Genomic DNA, 19064 nt, shown 5'->3' with positions numbered 1-19064 from the left:
GGGAGCAGAGTGGCTGAATGCTCTACTCCCCATGGTGGTGATACAGGGAGCAGAGGGGCTGAATGCTCCTCTCCCCATGGTGGTGAGACAGGGAGCAGAGGGGCTGAATGCTCTACTCCCCATGGTGGTGAGACAGGGAGCAGAGGGGCTGAATGCTCCTCTCCCCATGGTGGTGAGACAGGGAGCAGAGGGGCTGAATGCCCTACTCCCCATGGTGGTGAGACAGGGAGCAGAGGGGCTGAATGCCCTACTCCCCATGGTGGTGAGACAGGGAGCAGAGGGGCTGAATGCTCCTCTCCCCATGGTGGTGAGACAGGGAGCAGAGGGGCTGAATGCCCTACTCCCCATGGTGGTGAGACAGGGAGCAGAGGGGCTGAATGCCCTACTCCCCATGGTGGTGAGACAGGGAGCAGAGGGGCTGAATGCTCCTCTCCCCATGGTGGTGAGACAGGGAGCAGAGGGGCTGAATGCTCTACTCCCCATGGTGGTGAGACAGGGAGCAGAGGGGCTGAATGCCCTACTCCCCATGGTGGTGAGACAGGGAGCAGAGGGGCTGAATGCCCTACTCCCCATGGTGGTGAGACAGGGAGCAGAGGGGCTGAATGCCCTACTCCCCATGGTGGTGAGACAGGGAGCAGAGGGGCTGAATGCTCCTCTCCCCATGGTGGTGAGACAGGGAGCAGAGGGGCTGAATGCCCTACTCCCCATGGTGGTGAGACAGGGAGCAGAGGGGCTGAATGCCCTACTCCCCATGGTGGTGAGACAGGGAGCAGAGGGGCTGAATGCTCCTCTCCCCATGGTGGTGAGACAGGGAGCAGAGGGGCTGAATGCTCTACTCCCCATGGTGGTGAGACAGGGAGCAGAGGGGCTGAATGCCCTACTCCCCATGGTGGTGAGACAGGGAGCAGAGGGGCTGAATGCCCTACTCCCCATGGTGGTGAGACAGGGAGCAGAGGGGCTGAATGCCCTACTCCCCATGGTGGTGAGACAGGCAGAGGGGACAGACAGGTGTATGGAGGAAGAGGTCCTTGAGGGAGGTAGTGGGACCCTGGAGAAGATCAGACAAATATGGGGGTGTGAGGTTGTGGATGGCCTTAGATGTAAATGGAGCTATACAACGGAACTTGCAAAAACAACAATCAAATCTGAGATCAGGCGAAAGAGACAAATTTAGCTGTCAAGGTACATTCATTTTCCCCATTCATTTTGCACTCAAGCCGGATCACCCCCAATGGAACTTTTGTGGAACTGCTACCAAATTCAGTACAATGGGGCTTAATGGGGAGTGGACAGGCTCTCCATAGACGGGCTCTGAGTTTAGCGAGATCGTTTACTACGTCACCATTCAATAGGAAACCATATCCGCAAAAAATAAACATAAGAATCTGGACACTGAATTTCAACGCCCCAATTTAGGAAAATAGCAAAATAGTTTAGGTGTCTTAAATGCATAAACAACTATTTATTTATAAAAAAGACAATTTAGCCCACTGTATAGGCTATTACTTAAAGGTGCTGTATGCGATTTTGTGAAAAAATTGAAGGGTGAGAAACAGCATCCCCGCCCACCACCACATTGGTAAACGCCTCCCACACCTGCGCAGACAATAAAAGTTTCAAAAACATTTCTGATCCCTCTCACCATCTTGAATTTGACTCACAAAAAAGGCACTAGAGCTTGTTCATGTATTCTCACTAATTGTTCCAGTATGGAAGCAAATCAGTGACATAATGTGAAATATTTTATGCATTTATGCATGAATACTTAATATTGAAATTTAAACACCACTGAATTTTTTGGTTTTAAATTCACCTCTTTAAGATGAACATTTTAATTTATTTCAAAGTAAAAAACAAAACAAATCTTTCCAAAATTTAAGGTTCGGAAATTCAGGTTGCTCCAGGAACATAATTTTTTTCCGCCGAATTCACAGACGTTATGCAAGTTTCAGCCATGCTCTTATTTTGAAGGCGAAATCACAAAACTGGTAACGCTTGAGACCAGTTTGACGGTACTTTTATTGCTGCCTTTTCCGGACACGTTATAGTTGCATCAGACAGAAACGACATACAACGACTGTCATGGCAAGCACAGAAGAACAAGGTAATTTGCACGGTAACATCGGCAGTTGTTTTGGCATAGATTCCGAATTTAGATTTTTTTGTATAAGTCCATAAATAACAAGGATTTTATAAACGAGCATCATCAATGCACCTCTCTTGTGTGAGTTAACCTAACACACATGTGCCGAAACGAAAGCTCAACAGCTAGTAAATCTAGTCAGAATAATTACAATCTAGTCATATTATGTATGCTAAGGTCTTCACACACCCGTGTGTAGTCTACAAATAAGTAAATAGATAGCTGTAGCAGCTGCTTTAAATAGGTTATCTGTGGATTGATGATTCAATTTTGAGTTGAAATAAAAGGAGAGTGATAGGAAGACAGAAGTGATACTGTTGAGATGACGAAAACACATTGCTACTGAATACTCAGACTAGAGACGACCAGACACAAGATCTCCGTCTAGGTAGCAGGCTTAGCTATGAAAATGAATTTAGCTCAACAGGAAATAACATGAAATGCTGCATAGTGGCATCTGGAATCAAATATTGGGCTTAAATGAATAACATGCACATGTAACTGAAGGCCGGAACCCTTACATTAATTTCCACCTCTGCAACCCTACAAATACATAGCTAGCCTTTGACTTTCTTGTAAAGTTGTTAATTGATCAACATTTCCGATAATCATTCAAACTGATCGAATTACCTAATTGCAAGTGGGTTATTGGTAAACACTATTGAAGGATATGGGGTATAAGAGGCTGAGTGAAAATGCCCATCTTTCATAGATTTCTGCAATCCCCTTTAATATTATTTTATTAACTTAAAGTTCTGGGGGCTTGGGACTTCCGTAATAACCAGATGTACCAACATGTATGTGTGCCACTTTCCATCTCAGCCTTTTAGGCTTTACAAAAAATCATTGCCTATTTGTGTTGCAATTGTGCAATTGTTGAGGTTTCTTGCTGACCACTAATTTAGCATTTAACAACTTTATTTACAAATGTAATTTTCAGTATAACAATGACTTTAGACATGGTCGTTTATGTCCCATCATGAGTCAGGTCAGATTCGGTGTGTGTGCTGGCACCAATTAATCAGTACTTGGTTTCAAATATCAGAGTAGCTTGGAAGTGAAACCCCACTAGGATACTAGCCCTCTGAGCACCGTGTTGGTCTACCTTCATCTGGGCATCAGATTGTGTTCTTCTATTACTGTGAGGGCTGACTGCAGAAGTTGATGCGGTATCATTCCAAAACGCTAGGGTATCCTGCCTGATAATTGGTGGAACAAAACTAGACTCGCAACATTGTATTGTATTTTTACAGCGTCAGTCTTGTCCTTTAGTAAACTGCCTCTAGCCCTACTGCCTCGAGCCCTACCGCCTCGGGCCCTACCGCCTCGGGCCCTACCGCCTCGGGCCCTACCGCCTCGGGCCCTACCGCCTCGAGCCCTACCGCCTCGGGCCCTACCGCCTCTAGCCCTACCGCCTCTAGCCCTACCGCCTCTAGCCCTACCGCCTCTAGCCCTACTGCCTCTAGCCCTACTGCCTCTTGCCTCTCGCCCAACTGCAGAAATGTCACATTCTGGGAAATATGGCTTTTAAAGTAATTGTCATTCCAATGCCTCTTGTGATCAATTGTAGGCTTAGTCATTGAAGGGTTGAATCACCAGACTTCTTTGTGTAGGACTGGTTCAGATTTACACTGGAAATATGCATAACTTATGCAATTTTCATACATAGCATTTAACTAAATTGTATTAAAAGAAAAAATCCTGCAAATAAAGTAAGCTTTTCTTTGTCTAGAAACTTCTATAAAATCCACTTCCCTACAGGCATTTTCTATTATATTTTTCTTGCACTTTCATCCAGCAAGTTATTGTTGTAAAAGTGTAGCGGACTAGTAATTGAATGTGCATGTTTGCCCTCTTGTCTCTGCAGCCTTTGACTATGGTGTCTTGCTGCTTAAGAGAGAGGAGGGCAGCCTGGAAGCCCTGAATGCGTACCTGAGCTCCCGAAGCTACCTGTCCGGGTTCAGGCCATCTCAGGCCGACCACGAGGCCTTCTGGGCTCTCTGCAGGGCCCCGGCTGCAGAACACACGCACGCCCTGCGCTGGTACAGACACATAGCAGCCCTGCTGGGGGTCCCCCAGACCGGCTTCTGCCCAGAGAGCAGTTGTGAGTAGACATCTAGAGCTCAGGGATTCTCAACAGTGCAGACCCACTGGAACCAGACCTGTCCATGATTGCTAGGATTCTCAGGTTAATTTTTTATTGAAAATGACATTCACAATACCATAAACTTTAATTGACAATACCACATTGAATGTTGATTTGCATAGACTATTCTCACATGTGTAGGTATTAAAAATCCGATACTGATGTGAAACGTGTTCATTTCACTACAAGGGTGAGAGAACTCCTGTTTCCAGTTGAACCTCCAGTAAGGATCCCTCTCATCATTGTTCTTTCCATCTCTCCCTCAATATTGGCTTCCCTTCCCTGAAAAACCACCTCACTGCTTGATGTTCACCACTGGGCTAACGGTAGAGATGGGACTGGTGCCTGATTTCTCCAGACATGTTTGGTATTCACGCCAGAGTTCAGTCTTGGTTTCATAAGCAACTCTTTGTTTCACACAATCTGAGAGTCCCTTTACCAAACTCCCAAGCGCACTTTTACTGAGTAGGCCCTCCATCTGTCTACTGTGATGCCTGATTGGTGCTAACCAACACTCCTAATCCTGACGCCTGGTGCTGTAGTTCTTCTGGAATGTTCTGCCACCTCGTTGGAAATCGTTCAGAGACCCGTAGCCGTAGGTCTTTTTTTTTTCATACAACCCGTAGCCGTAGGTCTTTTTTTTTCATACAACCCGTAGCCGTAGGTCTTTTTTTTCATACAAATAAGGCAATTGATTTGCGAAAGGTTAGAAATGTCAAATGAATACAAACACATGTAATTCACGTTCAGTTGACGTCAAGCCTTGGCTTTAGAACTGGCCCAACACTGGATGGGAAGAGATCTTGGCCAGCCGATAACGGTCTGATCTCGGCAAATGGCCCAGTGTTTCTTTTTTTTCGCCTTATTGTCTTGGAAAGAATATGGCTATGTTGGGAATTCTTATCGCTATTTTCACAAGCATATTAACCCTAACCCTATCCTCTGTGTATAACTGCTCAGGCTAAGTAAAACACATCTGAGGTGGCATGAAAATATAAATGAGGAGCATTAGCTTCCTGACTGTTGCAGCAGGAAGATGGAGCAAATAGCGCTCCGGGAGTTGACGTCACGCAATCCCAGCATGCACCGGTCATCGCCATTTTGGCAGGAAAGTGGAGAGCCAAGTGGAGCGCCAGTGTACATACATATATACTTACATACATATTATACATAGTTTAATTTGCTGCCTATTTCAATAAACGTTGATTCAACTTGGTGGATATCTGCTGTGCGCCGGGATGCCTGAACCATTATGGAAAAGGTAAAGGGAGAGCATTTTATAGGATTCCTACGATCCAGAGAGAAGAACCCCATCATCCCTGACAACCACCCATGGCTTCAACTGAGGATCATTCAGTCTCTTGGAATGTGCAATGTAATTTTGTGATGAAAAATGCACTGATATCATGTACGTTAGCCAACGTTAGTAGCTAACCGTTGACGAAAGTTACAGACTAGCTAATGCTAGCTAGCTATACAAGTTATAAAACTGACTTAATTAACGTTACACAAAGCAATTTGTAGCTGGTAGACTTGATGAATATTCATCACTAATCCAGCTGATTGCGTCCATTTAACTATATCCCTTAGCTTTTGTAGGCTTTCAAAGACTCCAGAGTAGGACAAAGGAAAGGTGATTAGAGAGTTGTAAACATCTGGATACAGAAGGGAAGCCTTCCGTTTCACTCGTAAAGGTCGTAAAAATAACTGGGAGCATTATATGGATCACTAATGTTTAATTGATCAAGTTTGGCTTTATAGCTGCCTATGTCTTTTGAAGAAAAGTGCGCAGTGAACTTGGACAGGTTGAAATCCGTGCTTGCGCCATTCATTTTTGCTACTACTATCCTGCCAAAATGGCGACGGAAACAAAGTCACGTGATGTCCAGAGCTCTAATGTTTTTTTAAATAGACAAGAAATGATCTTGTCTTTTTTGTTCTGTTTTTTTCAGGTAAAGCAAAACGAGAACAGCCTTCCTGGTCGGCACCAGTTGGAACAAATGTTGCAGAACTGCGACTGTACAATAGTCTAACACGCACAAAGGTGAGGTTTAACGCAGTGTGTGTGTGGTCTTGTTTAACTACCCTTGTGGGGACCATTGTCCAATGGAGATGTACAGTCAGTGTAGTTGAGCATGACGGCTGTAGGGGGCTGTAAATGTAATCACACTGAGAGAGAGGCTGTTAAGATGTGGTGTTTCACATGCATGAAGAAGGACGTGTTCTTTCTGCAGGAGCTGTTTGTTCCGCAGAATGGGAATCAGGTGCTGTGGTATTCCTGCGGGCCGACCGTCTACGATGCCTCACACATGGGACATGCCAGGTATTCACTCAGCATTATTACACTAGGTAAAGCCAGGCAGCATTGCTAGGTCAGGAAAACATTTACCAAAGGTCATTAATAGTTTGTTTATGTAACTGTTGTGAGATTTTAGAACCTGTAGATAGACCTGTAGGAAATCTCAATAGCTGGTGGCAGTCTACAACCTTTCAGTGATTTAGTTTTACTGTTGGAACAAATATAAGACGTATTTATTTAATCTTAACCTTCATTTTCAGATCGTACATTTCCTTCGATATCCTCAGAAGAATACTGATGAATTACTTCAAGTATGACGTCCACTACTGCATGAATATCACAGACATTGATGATAAAGTAAGACTACCATTTGATCTATTTGCAAATTTAGCAAACCCAATTCCAATAAAGTCAGGACGTGTCAAATAAAAACTGAATGCAATGATTTGCCAATCTCATAAACCCACATGTTATTCACAATAGAACATAGAAAACATATCAAAGGTTTAAACTGATGAAATGGACAATGTTAAGGAAATAAAAGGGTAATTTAGAAATTGATGGCAGCAACACGTCTCAAAAAGGTTGGGACCAGGCCATGTTTAACACTGTGTAGCATCCCCATCTGTTAACAACAGTCTTTATCTGGGAACTGAGGAGAACAGGGGGGTGTTCCATCAAAGAGACTTATATAGACAAGTCTCGCTTACTTCAGCAAATTCCGTTCAATTAAGATGGCTTATTCTAGTTATAGCTACATAACCAAGGTAATTTATACTGCTGAACTAGCCTGCTCCGTGTCAGGCTAAAAGTCGAGCTAAATTAAGATGTGTTGCAAATAATTTCAAACTGGCGAAAACAGAACCTCAAATGACAGTTCCGGCACGCAAAGCACTGGAATGTCCACAAAGTCCAGAAACATGAGTGAACACTTAAGACTTACCTAGATTTACATGTTTACTTCATCTCCCAAAAAATAATTAATTTAAATAAAAAAGTTAAGACATAATGTCACTTAAGCTTTTCAAAAGCCATGGGTTAATTGACATAAAATGAGGCCTTAGAAACTAAGCAGAGCGTCTAAATAAGTTACATTTACATTTTACATTTATTCATTTAGCAGACGCTTTTATCCAAAGCGACTTCCAAGAGAGAGCTTTACAAAGTGCATAGGTCACTGATAATAACAACAAAAGAGCCCCAAAACATTGCGAGTAGCCAAAACAGAAAGCACATATTGTAAACAACCAAAGTAAGTGCCAAAGGGAAGAACCACAAGAGCATGTAGTTAAACAAGTTACAATTAAACAACATGAACCGCTAGTGCAAGTGTACCTGTGGAAAAACAAGCAACAATAAAAACAATATACACAGCGAGTACACTAACCACAAGAGCAAAAAGTCTCTAAGCTGAGTCATTGTGATCCTTGAGTAAACTAACATCGGGTCAAGCAAACCATTCCTAAGTACCGTTGTACTCCCGGAACAAGTGCATCTTGAGCCTTTTCTTGAAGGTGGAGAGACAGTCAGTGTCTCTGATGGAAGTGGGGAGTTGATTCCACCACTGGGGGGCCAGACAGGAGAAGAGCTTGTGTTGAGACCAGGTGGTCTTGAGCGGTGGGACCACCAGGCGGTTGTCTGAAGAAGAACGTAGGTGGCGGGTGGGGGTGTAAGGCTGCAGGAGAGACTTGATGTAGTCGGGTGCAGTCCCGTTCACTGCTCGGAAGGTCAGTACCAGGGTCTTGAATCTGATATGGGCTGTGATGGGTAGCCAGTGGAGAGAGATGAGGAGTGGGGTAACATGGGAGAGTCTGGGTAGATTTTTGACCAGGCGGGCCGCTGCGTTCTGAATTCTCTGAAGAGGGCGGGTTGCGCATGCTAGGAGAGCAGCGAGTTGCAGTAGTCCAACTTGGAGAGGACAAGTGCTTGGACTAGCAGCTGGGTGGAGTGCTCAGACAGGTATCTCCTGATCTTCCGGATGTTGTAGAGAGGGAATCTACACAAGCAGGAGACTGCAGAAATGTGGGCCGTGAGGGAGAACTCGTCATCCATGGTCACCGTCCCAGGGTGATCATGGATGACGAGCTCTCCCTCACGGGAGAGAGATCGTGGGAGATGGAGGGTTTAGGGATGATGAGAAGTTCTGTTTTGGCAAGGTTCACCTGGAGGTGGTGCTCGGTCATCCAGGCGGAGATGTCTGTGAGGCAGGCCTCAATCCTGGCTGAGATCCCCAGATCGGTCGGGGGAACGACAGGTACAGCTGTGTGTCGTCAGCGTAGCAGTGGTAGGAGAAGCCATGGGAGGTGATGATTGGTCCAAGTGAGGTGGTGTACAGAGAGAAGAGCAGGGGTCCAAGGACGGAGCCCTGTGGGACACCAGTGGAGAGCTGGCAAGGGTCTGACAGTTTGCCTCCCCAGGAGACCTGGTAGGATCTTCCCGACAGGTAGGATGAGATCCACTGGAGTGCAGTGCCAGTGATGCCCATCTCAGAAAGTCTAGAGAGCAGGATCTGGTGGTTAACCGTATCAAACGCTGCAGAAAGGTCCAGCAGAATGATGACGGATGACCTGGAAGCCGCTCTAGCAGACTGGAGGGCAGTGGTGACTGAAAGGAGGGCAGTCTCTGTGGAGTGGCCAGTCTTGAAGCCCAATTGGTTGGGGTCAAGCAGGTTGTTCTGAAGGAGAACGTTTTACAGTTGGTTATACAGCACGTTCAATTGTTTTTTAAAAGAAGGGTAACAATGATACTGGTCTGTAGTTCTGGAGGACGGCAGAGTTAACGGAGGGTTTAGAGTAGAGGGGTAACTCTGGCCTGTTTTGAAGGCAGAAGGAAAGGTGCCGGAGGTAAGAGAGGAGTTTAGGACATGGGAAAAATAAGTTATGATGGAGGGGGAGATAGTTTGAAAGAGAGGGGAGGGGATAGGATCAAGGGGACAAGAGGTGGGGCGATGAGAGAGAATGAGGTCAGAGATCTCTGCCTTGGACAGGGGAGAGAGAGAGTTTAGACATTTAGTTGGCTCATTCATGGAGGGTGAGAGGGTAGGAAAGGTGGGTTTAGGGAATCGACTGCTAATGTCGACGACTTTTTTCTCAAAGAAGGAGAAGTCGTCTGCTGTCAGGGTGTTGGGGGGGGGGGGGGTTAAGAAGAGTGGAGAAGGTAGAAAAACGTTTGTGGGGGGTTAAAGCATAGTTAATTAAAGTTGAGGGTTTTAGCACCAGTTATGTGAGAAGAGAAGGATTTAAGGAGGGAGTGATACTCCACATTTCAGTGCGACAATGTTTTTGCGCTTTGCACATGATTTCAGCAAATCATTTCTCACGTATATAATGTACTGGGAAGCAAATAATGGAATTTGCTTTACAGGATCTTTAAGGATGGCAATGAACACAAGAGCAGCCTAGTAGACTATAATAGTAGAACGGAGGGTAGTAGACTGCAGTCTATGTAGGTAGGCCTAGACTATGTAGTCTGCTGGAATCACACACTATGAAGCAAACTCACTGTAGCCAAGCCTTGACCACTGCTCAGTCTAGCTGCATCTCTGTGTCATTGCATGTGGGACATTCTTGAACAGGCAACTATGCCAGGAAATACCTTGGTATACCTTGCTCTAAAGCAGTACCTGAATATTATCATCAGTTTACTAGGGCATCTTGAAACACAAAGAATCAATAATTTTTATTGTTTAAAGTAGCATATATGTTGACAAGCCTCTATATTACTTCATCCTCTCCTTCTGGCTTCCCCAATGTTGTAGGTGCAATATACTGTCCCCATTGGAAAATATGCAATTATATAATATACAATTGGAAATATGGGGCAGCTGTCCATACTGTCAGCCAGAATAGTAATAATTGGATTTGGATTAAATATGCATGCCTAATATAATAAAGATATACCCTAACCCTAATTATATATTCTTAGTCGTGCTGAACAATTTTAAATGACTGTTCTACCAAGCAAAGTGTGACATAACTCACAGTCTAAGCTTATATGAGGTGTATCTTGAATTAGCGTTGCCTGTTAGTGGAACGGAACATTAGTGGAACGGCTTGAGGCTTAAGTCTAAGTTGACGTTTACCCAAGTGAGACTTATTCGCGTAACTGCGCCTTGCCTTAGCGACGTTGGAGACGAGAGGAGAGGAATGTTGTTCCTTTTGTTTCTATTCTGAATGACATCAAAGTTTTAATCAAATTATTGCATTCGGTTTTATATTGACATTTTCTAGTGTCCCAACTTATTTGGAATTGGGGTTGTATAAGTGGATTAATTGAGTAGATTGCCAATCGTAATTTTTTGTAATCGTATTTTCTAGATAATAAAGCGTGCCAGACAGAACTACTTGTTTGAGCAGTACAAGGAGAAGAACCCACAGCCTGCACAGATACTGCAGGAGGTTCTGGACGCCAGAGTGGTAAGACATTTACCATTTCTAGTTGGGTACAGCAACTGGTTCTCATTAAATAAACAGCAAAGGTAGAAATGTTGTGCTGTCTCCTAACATCTTAGGACAAAATGCACAATTTTTTTTTATTTGGGAGTGGAAATAAAAATAATAAAACATCTCTAGGCACTCTTTAGGAATCCTGTAAACAAGCAACATTTTTGTTCCTAATTTCAGTCTGGTCTGTAGTTTACCGCCAGGTCTGGTTGATGGAATGGTGTATGTCTTCGCAGGTACAAAACCCTCATGTGTGAACTTGTGTTTCCAAGCCCTTCCAGGCCAAACTGGCTGAGACCACAGACCCAGATAAGAAGCGAATGCTGGAGACCCTGGACACGGGCGTAGCTGCAGCGCTTGTACCGCTGCAGAAGGCGCTGGAGCATCAACAGGCAGATGCACAGGGCAGGGCACAGGTGAGACTAACCCTTCAGCCCACATCCACCTCTGTGTTGGGTTTGAGTATGTTAGTTAGGCAGGTCTTGTACCTTTGTTGTTGCTATGTGCTGTATGCTATAATAGTGCTGCTGGGGTCAAATCTACCCTAACCCATGAATCATTTTTCATAAACACTGACCAAATAGAAGTGTCGTTGGTTGAGACATATCCCAAAATGCAATTCTCAGGAAAGGCCAATCTTGCGCATGTTGCGATGTTGTACGGAAGCGTGCCTTACAAGTTTTTGCTAAACCAGCCCAATTAGTATTTATTTCTGATTTTGTTTAGGTGCTGTTGGAAGAAGCCAAAGACCTGCTTTCTGATTGGTTGGATAACCAGTTTGGCAGTCAGGTTACAGAGAACTCCATATTCTCTCTTCTCCCCAGTTACTGGGAAGGAGAGTACCACAAGGACATGGACGCCTTGAATGTATGTCACACTTCTACGTCCTCATTCTGCTGTTCCTTTGAAATCAGACCAGATACATGATCTGGCCATCGGCTAATGCCAGTGTTATCTGTCGTGCAGACCAGATACATGATCTGGCCATCGGCTAATGCCAGTGTTATCTGTCGTGCAGGTGTTGCCCCCGGATGTGCTGACGAGAGTCAGCGAGTACGTTCCAGAGATTGTGGAGTTTGTGAAGAAAATAGTCAGCAATGGCTATGGGTAAGACATAGCTTCTCTAATTCCCCTCACAGGATTCAGTAAAACATGTACACTAATCGCTGTCAATACTGTGGTAAACGTGTACACTAATCACTGTCAATACTATGGTTCAAATAAAAAATAAACACTCAAAGAACGTAATATTTTACAATTTCATAAAATTCGTAATTGGCTTCTTGATGTCTGTGACCCATTAGTGTTCCCGTACTCTTTATCTGGCACTCAGCAGATGCTACAAACATTTTGCATTTTCAACCACTTTATTGTAGCTTTGGTTGTCCTTAAACATTATTGGTGAGAAAGAGTTAAGATGTCTTATAAAATCAAACAATATCTAGTAAGTAAAGACCAAATACTACTTTATTCAACTCCGACCTTACCTACAGCTCTGAGAATTGCTAAAGGTGTTCAACATTACGCCTAATTCTATCATTTGCATCAGGTATGCGTCGAATGGTTCTGTTTATTTTGACACGGCCAAGTTTGACGCCTGCCCGCATCATTCCTATGCCAAGCTTGTTCCTGAAGCAGTTGGTGATCAAAAGGCACTGCAGGAAGGAGAAGGTATGTTGGTGGATTTGAAGGAGAACATTACATTTAACATATTCATAATATCAACACTTTTATCCAAAGTGACTTACAAATAGTACAGATAAAAAGGATAGTAGCAAATAAAGGATCAGATATTTTCTGTTGTGTATGATCAAGCAGACTGATGGAGATGGGGTTAAGGGGAGGGAGATGTCTTAATGTACCTTAACCCCCCACCCCTTTTTGGGTCTTGTTTTTATTTATATTCTGTCCCTAGGAGACCTGAGCATCTCTGCAGATCGGCTAAGCGAGAAGAAATCCCAGAACGACTTTGCCCTGTGGAAGGCCTCCAAGCCTGGCGAGCCGTCCTGGGATTCTCCCTGGGGGAAGGTGAGCCGTCCTGGGATTCTTCCTGGTGGAAGGTGAACCATCGCCCTCCTTTCTTAAAACATCCAGTCCAGTTTAGCCCGTAACCCTGGAAATGTTCTGCTGGAATGAGCAACATCTGTATGTACCCCCCCCCCCCCCCCCCCCGATGGCTTCCTTATTATAAAAGTCTTGTTTTGTATTGTAACAGGGCCGTCCAGGGTGGCATATTGAGTGCTCTGCCATGGCTGGGTCCATCTTGGGAGAGTCCATGGACATCCATGGGGGGGGTTTCGATCTCCGGTTCCCTCACCATGACAATGAACTGGCTCAGTCAGAGGTAAGATGGCCCTAGTGTCCATGTCTGTAAGAGGTGGGTCAGGGTTAACCTAAAAGGAGTTGTCAAATCACTTGTCCCTGGAGAGCAAAGTTTTAGATATTGTGGACATACATTTTTCTAAAAGGATTTCAATTTTTTGGGAAGATGGGGTGTTTATTTGAATCTATCATCCAACAGGCTTACTTTGAGAATGATCACTGGGTTCGCTACTTCCTGCACACTGGTCACCTGACGATTGCAGGATGCAAAATGTCCAAGTCTCTGAAGAACTTTATCACCATTAAAGACGCCTTGGCCAAGAATACCGGTAATTTCCATGGATATGGACGCGCACACACACACACACACTAACACACACACACACACACTAACACACACACACACACACTAACACACACACAGGTGTGGGACAGGATATTTAGTTGGCAAAGTAAACAATAAGCTTAAAAGCCAGTTTATCCTTTCAAGTTTGACTAAAACTAAATGGTTCGTACTAACAGCAGTGTGTGTTCAGCTCGGCAGTTGCGTTTGGCCTTCCTCATGCACTCCTGGAAGGACACCCTGGATTACTCTGCCAATACCATGGAGGCTGCCATCCAGTACGAGAGGTTCATGAACGTACGTGATGCAACATGTCTGACAGCCAGCCCACCCTTTACTCAGTATTACAAAGTTGCAATAAACTTAAATGAAGTACAATAACTACATCTCTGGAAAACATTGAGAGACCCCTGCACCTTTTTTTTCCAATTAAAAGTTGAGAAGGACAATTTTGAGTGAGGAACGGAAGGGTACATTTAAGAAGCCACCCTTATATTACCCTTCTGTTCCCCAAAAAAAGGTGCAGTGGTCTTTACATTTTTTCCTAAACTGTACTAGATTTTTAATAAAATAACTTGAGAGATGGAGATAAATATTTCAGTGGCTGTACAAATATCAGGGATGTTGTTTCTGTTAGTGGGGGTCAGATGGCTGAGCGGTTAGGGAGTTGGGCTATTAATCAGAAGGTGGTTGGTTTGATTCGTGCCAAATGACGTTGTGCTCTTGGGCAAGGCACTTCACCCTACTTGCCTTGGGGAGAATGTCCCTGTACTTACTGTAAGTTGCTCAGGATAAGAGCGTCTGCTAAATGACAAAATGTAAATGTTAGTCCCCCCTATACCTTGGTTACGTTTAGTAAACTGGTAAAACCATCTGGTAAACTGGCACTCATTCATTTTGGACGAGTGAATTAACTGGTGAGGAAATTGTAATATTAACATTATAAATGACGCAATTTGTTCACAATCACTTTTCCTCCTCTCTCCACAGGAGTTTTTTCTCACAGTTAAAGACCTCCTGCGAGCTCCTCGAGACATCACAGGGCAGTTTGAGAAGTGGGAATCAGCAGAGATGGATCTCAACCAGAGGTTGGTACCCAAGAATTTGCCCACCAGGCTGGGTCTCAGCTTGGTCAGCTGGGTTCGGGGCACCTGGGTCAGATGGGTTGGCTGGGTCAGTTGGGTTAGGGGCAGCTGGGTCAGCTGGGTTAAGGGCAGCTAGGTTAGGGGCAGCTGGGTCAGCTGGGTTAGGGGCAGCTGGGTTAGGGGCAGCTGGGTTAGGGTCAGCTGGGTTAGGGGCAGCTGGGTTAGGGGCAGCTGGGTTAGGGGCAGCTGGGTTAGGGGCAGCTGGGTTAGGGTCAGCTGGGTTAGGGTCAGCTGGGTTAGGGGCAGCTGGGTTAGGGGCAGCTGGGTTAGGGGCAGCTGGGTTAGGGGCAGCTGGGTTAGGGGCATCTGGGTTAGGGGCAGCTGGGTTAGGGGCAGCTGGGTCAGCTGGGTTAGGGGCAGCTGGGTTAGGGGCAGCTGGGTCAGCTGGGTTAGGGGCAGCTGGGTCAGCTGGGTTAGGGGCAGCTGGGTTAGGGTCAGCTGGGTTAGGGTCAGCTGGGTTAGGGTCAGCTGGGTTAGGGTCAGCTGGGTTAGGGGCAGCTGGGTTAGGGGCAGCTGGGTTAGGGGCAGCTGGGTCAGCTGGGTTAGGGTTTGTTGAAGTCTGTGTGTGCTTTGTAATATGTTGGCATCTCACATTTCCAGGGGAGTGCTCGATAGTCTAATTTCAGAGAGGTCAGGGAAGAGGTTTTACATTTATCCTATATTGGCCCAAATAGGTGATAAAGTTTTTTTTGTCCCTCTGGAAAATATGTGTCAAACAACAGTATTTTTATCCCCCCACCTCCCTGCTGTGAAGCACATTGTGTTGCCTTCTGGTATGAAATCCACTATATAAATAAAGTTTGATTTTTGTGTTTCCCTGGTTTGCTGAGTCAATTCTGAACAAAGAGACAGGAGTTCTGAGGCTCGTTTAACACAAGCCTGCAGATCTGAGCTGCTCATAGGCCTCAATCCCAGACTCATCACATGGAGGTGTGAACAGCAGAATAGGGTTAGGACATTCATAGTAATCAAATCTGTTAAACTCATCCCTGTATGTGAGTATATTTGACTGAAGATCATTGGGTTGAAGGTTCAAGTACCCTCCAGTGTGTTGTTTTGGAGAAAGGTTGCTAATTATATCCATGTTTTGTATTTATTCTACATTCCTGTGGTCCTGTCTGCTGTGTAGTTTCTCCCAAAGGAAGCTCCTTGTCCATGAAGCTCTGTGTGACAACATGGACACGCGTGTTGCAATGGAGGAGATGCGGGCACTGGTCAGCCTTAGCAACACCTACATCGCCAGCAAGAAGACCTCCAAGCTGCAGCCCAACCGCCTGCTCATCAAGGGCGTCGCTGTTTATCTCACTGATATGCTCAGGGTAAACAGGTGTTTATGCTTCTGTAGACTCAAGCACCTGTTGTATTTGTTTATGTGGACTCCGAGAGATGGAGAAGAGAAGGACATTCATCTGTTGAACCCTTTTTGTTTGTAGACATTTGGAGCTATTGAAGGGACAGAGTCTATTGGATTTGCTGTTGGAAGAAAAGGCCAGTCTGTTGATGTAAGTATGGAGTTTATAACTGTTGATATTTCCCATCTGACCCCTACTATAATGTTTACGTGAAACATAGTTTTGTTTCTACATGTAGCTGGAGAGCACAGTGATTCCTTATCTGGAAGTTCTGTCAGATTTCAGAGAGGGGGTTCGAAAAATTGCCAGAGAGCAGAAAGGTAATTTTTTATTCATGTTTTGTCCTCTGCAGTTTTTTTTGCATTTCGATCAGAAACAATGAACAAAAGTGACATTTTAAAGGCTATAAAATATATTTGTACACATACTGTATTGAGTTTCATTTACTGTCACTGTTTTTGAGACCTGACGTTGTACATGTAGTCTTTGTTTGGCTCATAAATACAGTAGTATTATGGAGGATTATAAAGTCCAACTACTCTTGTTAGTAGTTGGGAGTACAAACTACCTCTGGTGCAATGTGGTGAACACAGGTGGGGGGAAAGGCTGCTATTGTCCATCTGTGGTTTGGGTTTGGCACAGCTCAGTGGTTAGAGTGTTTGGCAGCAGTGTACTGAATGAACTGTGTTGGTGTTGTCAGTGAGCGAGGTGCTGCGGCTGTGCGACGCCGTGAGGGACGAGACGCTTCCGGAGCTGGGAGTTCGTCTGGAGGACCATGAAGGTCATTTAATCTGGTTTCAAATCCATATTCTGAACACGTGAGCTACTGTAGACACACCTATGGAAACGTAGTACGATGTAAAATGCAAGCTATTGTTGACAGACGTACAGCACATCCAGCAACTATTGTTGACAGACGTACAGTACATCCAGCAGCTATTGTTGACAGACGTACAGCACATCCAGCAACTATTGTTGACAGACGTACAGTACATCCAGCAGCTATTGTTGACAGACGTACAGCACATCCAGCATCAACTTGGCTGGTTTTGGTGTTCAGGTCTTCCCACGGTGGTGAAGCTGGTTGACAGAGAGACTCTGCTGAAGGAGAAGGAGGACAAGAAGAGGGTGAGCAAACACCAGTTACCATAACAACATGATGTGATGTAACGTTGGTAAACCTGCTCTGTGAATCAGTTACTTGTTTGCATTCACATGTTTTTTTAGCTGACTCCTACCATCCCCATTATTTTTAGGCCTTATTTATTTTACTGGTTAGGAAAAAGAAAAGCAATAAATAAGTATGATTATGCTAATAAGGGAATTATTTCTGTATTTTAGATGGAGGAAGAGAAGAAGAGGAAGAAGGCCGAGGCAGCAAGGAAGAAGCAGGAGCAAGAGGTAAGAAGTGCTGACTCACCATATTTGTGTTGACTCACCAGAGTACAGCGCTGACTCACCAGATTACAGCGCTGACTCACCAGAGTACAGCGCTGACTCGCCAGAGTACAGCGCTGACTCGCCAGATTACAGCGCTGACTCGCCAGAGTACAGCGCTGACTCGCCAGAGTACAGCGCTGACTCGCCAGAGTACAGCGCTGACTCGCCAGAGTACAGCGCTGACTCGCCAGAGTACAGCGCTGACTCGCCAGAGTACAGCGCTGACTCGCCAGAGTACAGCGCTGACTCGCCAGAGTACAGCGCTGACTCGCCAGAGTACAGCGCTGACTCGCCAGAGTACAGCGCTGACTCGCCAGAGTACAGCGCTGACTCGCCAGAGTACAGCGCTGACTCGCCAGAGTACAGCGCTGACTCGCCAGAGTACAGCGCTGACTCGCCAGAGTACAGCGCTGACTCGCCAGAGTACAGCGCTGACTCGCCAGATTTGTTTTCTAATTGCTTCTATCTTTAACATAAGTTAAACACAAATGTTTTCTACTGCATGTTCATCACAGGCAGCTAAACTAGCAAAAATGAAGATCCCACCTTGTGACATGTTTCGCTCTGAAACTGACAAGTATTCCAGCTTCGATGACGCGGTGAGACAGGCCTCTGTTTTATATATGAAAATGATAAGTCTGTAAAACTAAATTGCCATAAGTGATGTCCCCCATTTATACACCGATAGGTCGGATCTTACAATCTGTTTAGTCAAGAGCTTTGTTATATTTGATGTAACATGGGATGAGGCCCTTCAGTGTATGATTGCTGTTTAAAACCTAATAAAGGCTGGTACTATGCTTCTGTAATGAACAGGGTCTTCCAACGCATGACATTGAGGGCAAGGAGATCAGTAAGGGCCAAGCCAAGAAGCTGCGTAAACTACAGGAAGCTCAAGAGAAACTCTACAACGAGTTCCTTCAGATGAACCTGGATGGAAGATAAGAGAAAATGCTTCCAGGCACCTCCAGACACAGCTCCAGGTTGTTCTGAGGGCCCAGTCATACCTGCAGCAGCTGTCCTCTCCAGGGTTAGGGTGTCCAGGAGTACAGTACATTCTGCAGTCTGCTTCAGTTATGAATGCTCATAAAATGATGTTCCCACTTTCTTGTCGGTAAATGTCTAAATAAATATACATTTAGCACCGAACACTCAGTCGTAGTTAGTTCATGTTTGTAGGTAGATACCTTTTTAAAATGATGGTGGAAATACAGATAGATAAAGCCTTCAATGTTTTGTAATTAAGCTTCAGATTGTGGTATCAACTACTGATGCTTTGGTTGCTCTGGTAATTGTTGATAGAAAAATCCGGATTCATAGGATTTAAATTCCAGTTTGTATAGTTATAAATGATTACATCTGTATTGAAAATATTCCATCAAATAAACTATTTATAATTGTTTATTTACTATGTTAATGTGACTGAAGTTTT

At 44.8% G+C, this 19064-nt stretch overlaps 1 protein-coding gene and 1 long non-coding RNA gene across 6 annotated transcripts; one reads left to right on the top strand and one right to left on the bottom strand.

Annotated features, from left to right (window-relative positions):
- Positions 1-1992: 1992 nt before the first annotated feature.
- cars1 (cysteinyl-tRNA synthetase 1) lies at positions 1993-19049 on the top strand. Of its 4 annotated transcripts, XM_084682675.1 has the most exons (23): positions 1993-2104; positions 4011-4247; positions 6242-6333; positions 6524-6612; positions 6849-6945; positions 10905-11003; positions 11303-11446; positions 11757-11897; positions 12049-12137; positions 12580-12701; positions 12946-13058; positions 13246-13374; positions 13552-13681; positions 13889-13992; positions 14686-14783; positions 15970-16159; positions 16274-16342; positions 16431-16512; positions 16893-16973; positions 17253-17320; positions 17534-17593; positions 18148-18231; positions 18449-19049. In XM_084682675.1, the coding sequence occupies exons 1-23, from the start codon at positions 2083-2085 to the stop codon at positions 18575-18577; spliced, it is 2469 nt and encodes an 822-aa protein (XP_084538801.1). In that variant the 5' UTR covers positions 1993-2082; the 3' UTR covers positions 18578-19049. The 4 variants fall into 4 exon arrangements, with proteins under 4 accessions (XP_084538801.1, XP_084538804.1, XP_084538803.1 ...); XM_084682678.1 differs by lacking the exon at positions 4011-4247 and having other exon boundaries at positions 2011-2104; XM_084682677.1 differs by lacking the exons at positions 1993-2104; positions 4011-4247 and adding an exon at positions 4474-4884.
- LOC146246457 (uncharacterized) lies at positions 16918-17754 on the bottom strand. 2 transcript variants are annotated; one of them, XR_014732281.1, is made up of 2 exons: positions 17115-17754; positions 16918-17030 (listed from the first exon to the last, which is right to left on the bottom strand). It is a non-coding gene; the product is annotated as an uncharacterized LOC146246457 (long non-coding RNA). The 2 variants fall into 2 exon arrangements; XR_014732282.1 differs by having other exon boundaries at positions 17214-17754.
- Positions 19050-19064: the final 15 nt, after the last annotated feature.

The sequence above is a fragment of the Hypomesus nipponensis genome, chromosome 19 (genome assembly GCF_054491055.1).
Source record: "Hypomesus nipponensis isolate SF chromosome 19, ASM5449105v1, whole genome shotgun sequence".
In the NCBI taxonomy this organism is placed as follows: domain Eukaryota; kingdom Metazoa; phylum Chordata; class Actinopteri; order Osmeriformes; family Osmeridae; genus Hypomesus; species Hypomesus nipponensis.
Note: the sequence above shows the minus strand (reverse complement) of the source record. Positions and strands in the feature narration are given on the sequence as shown.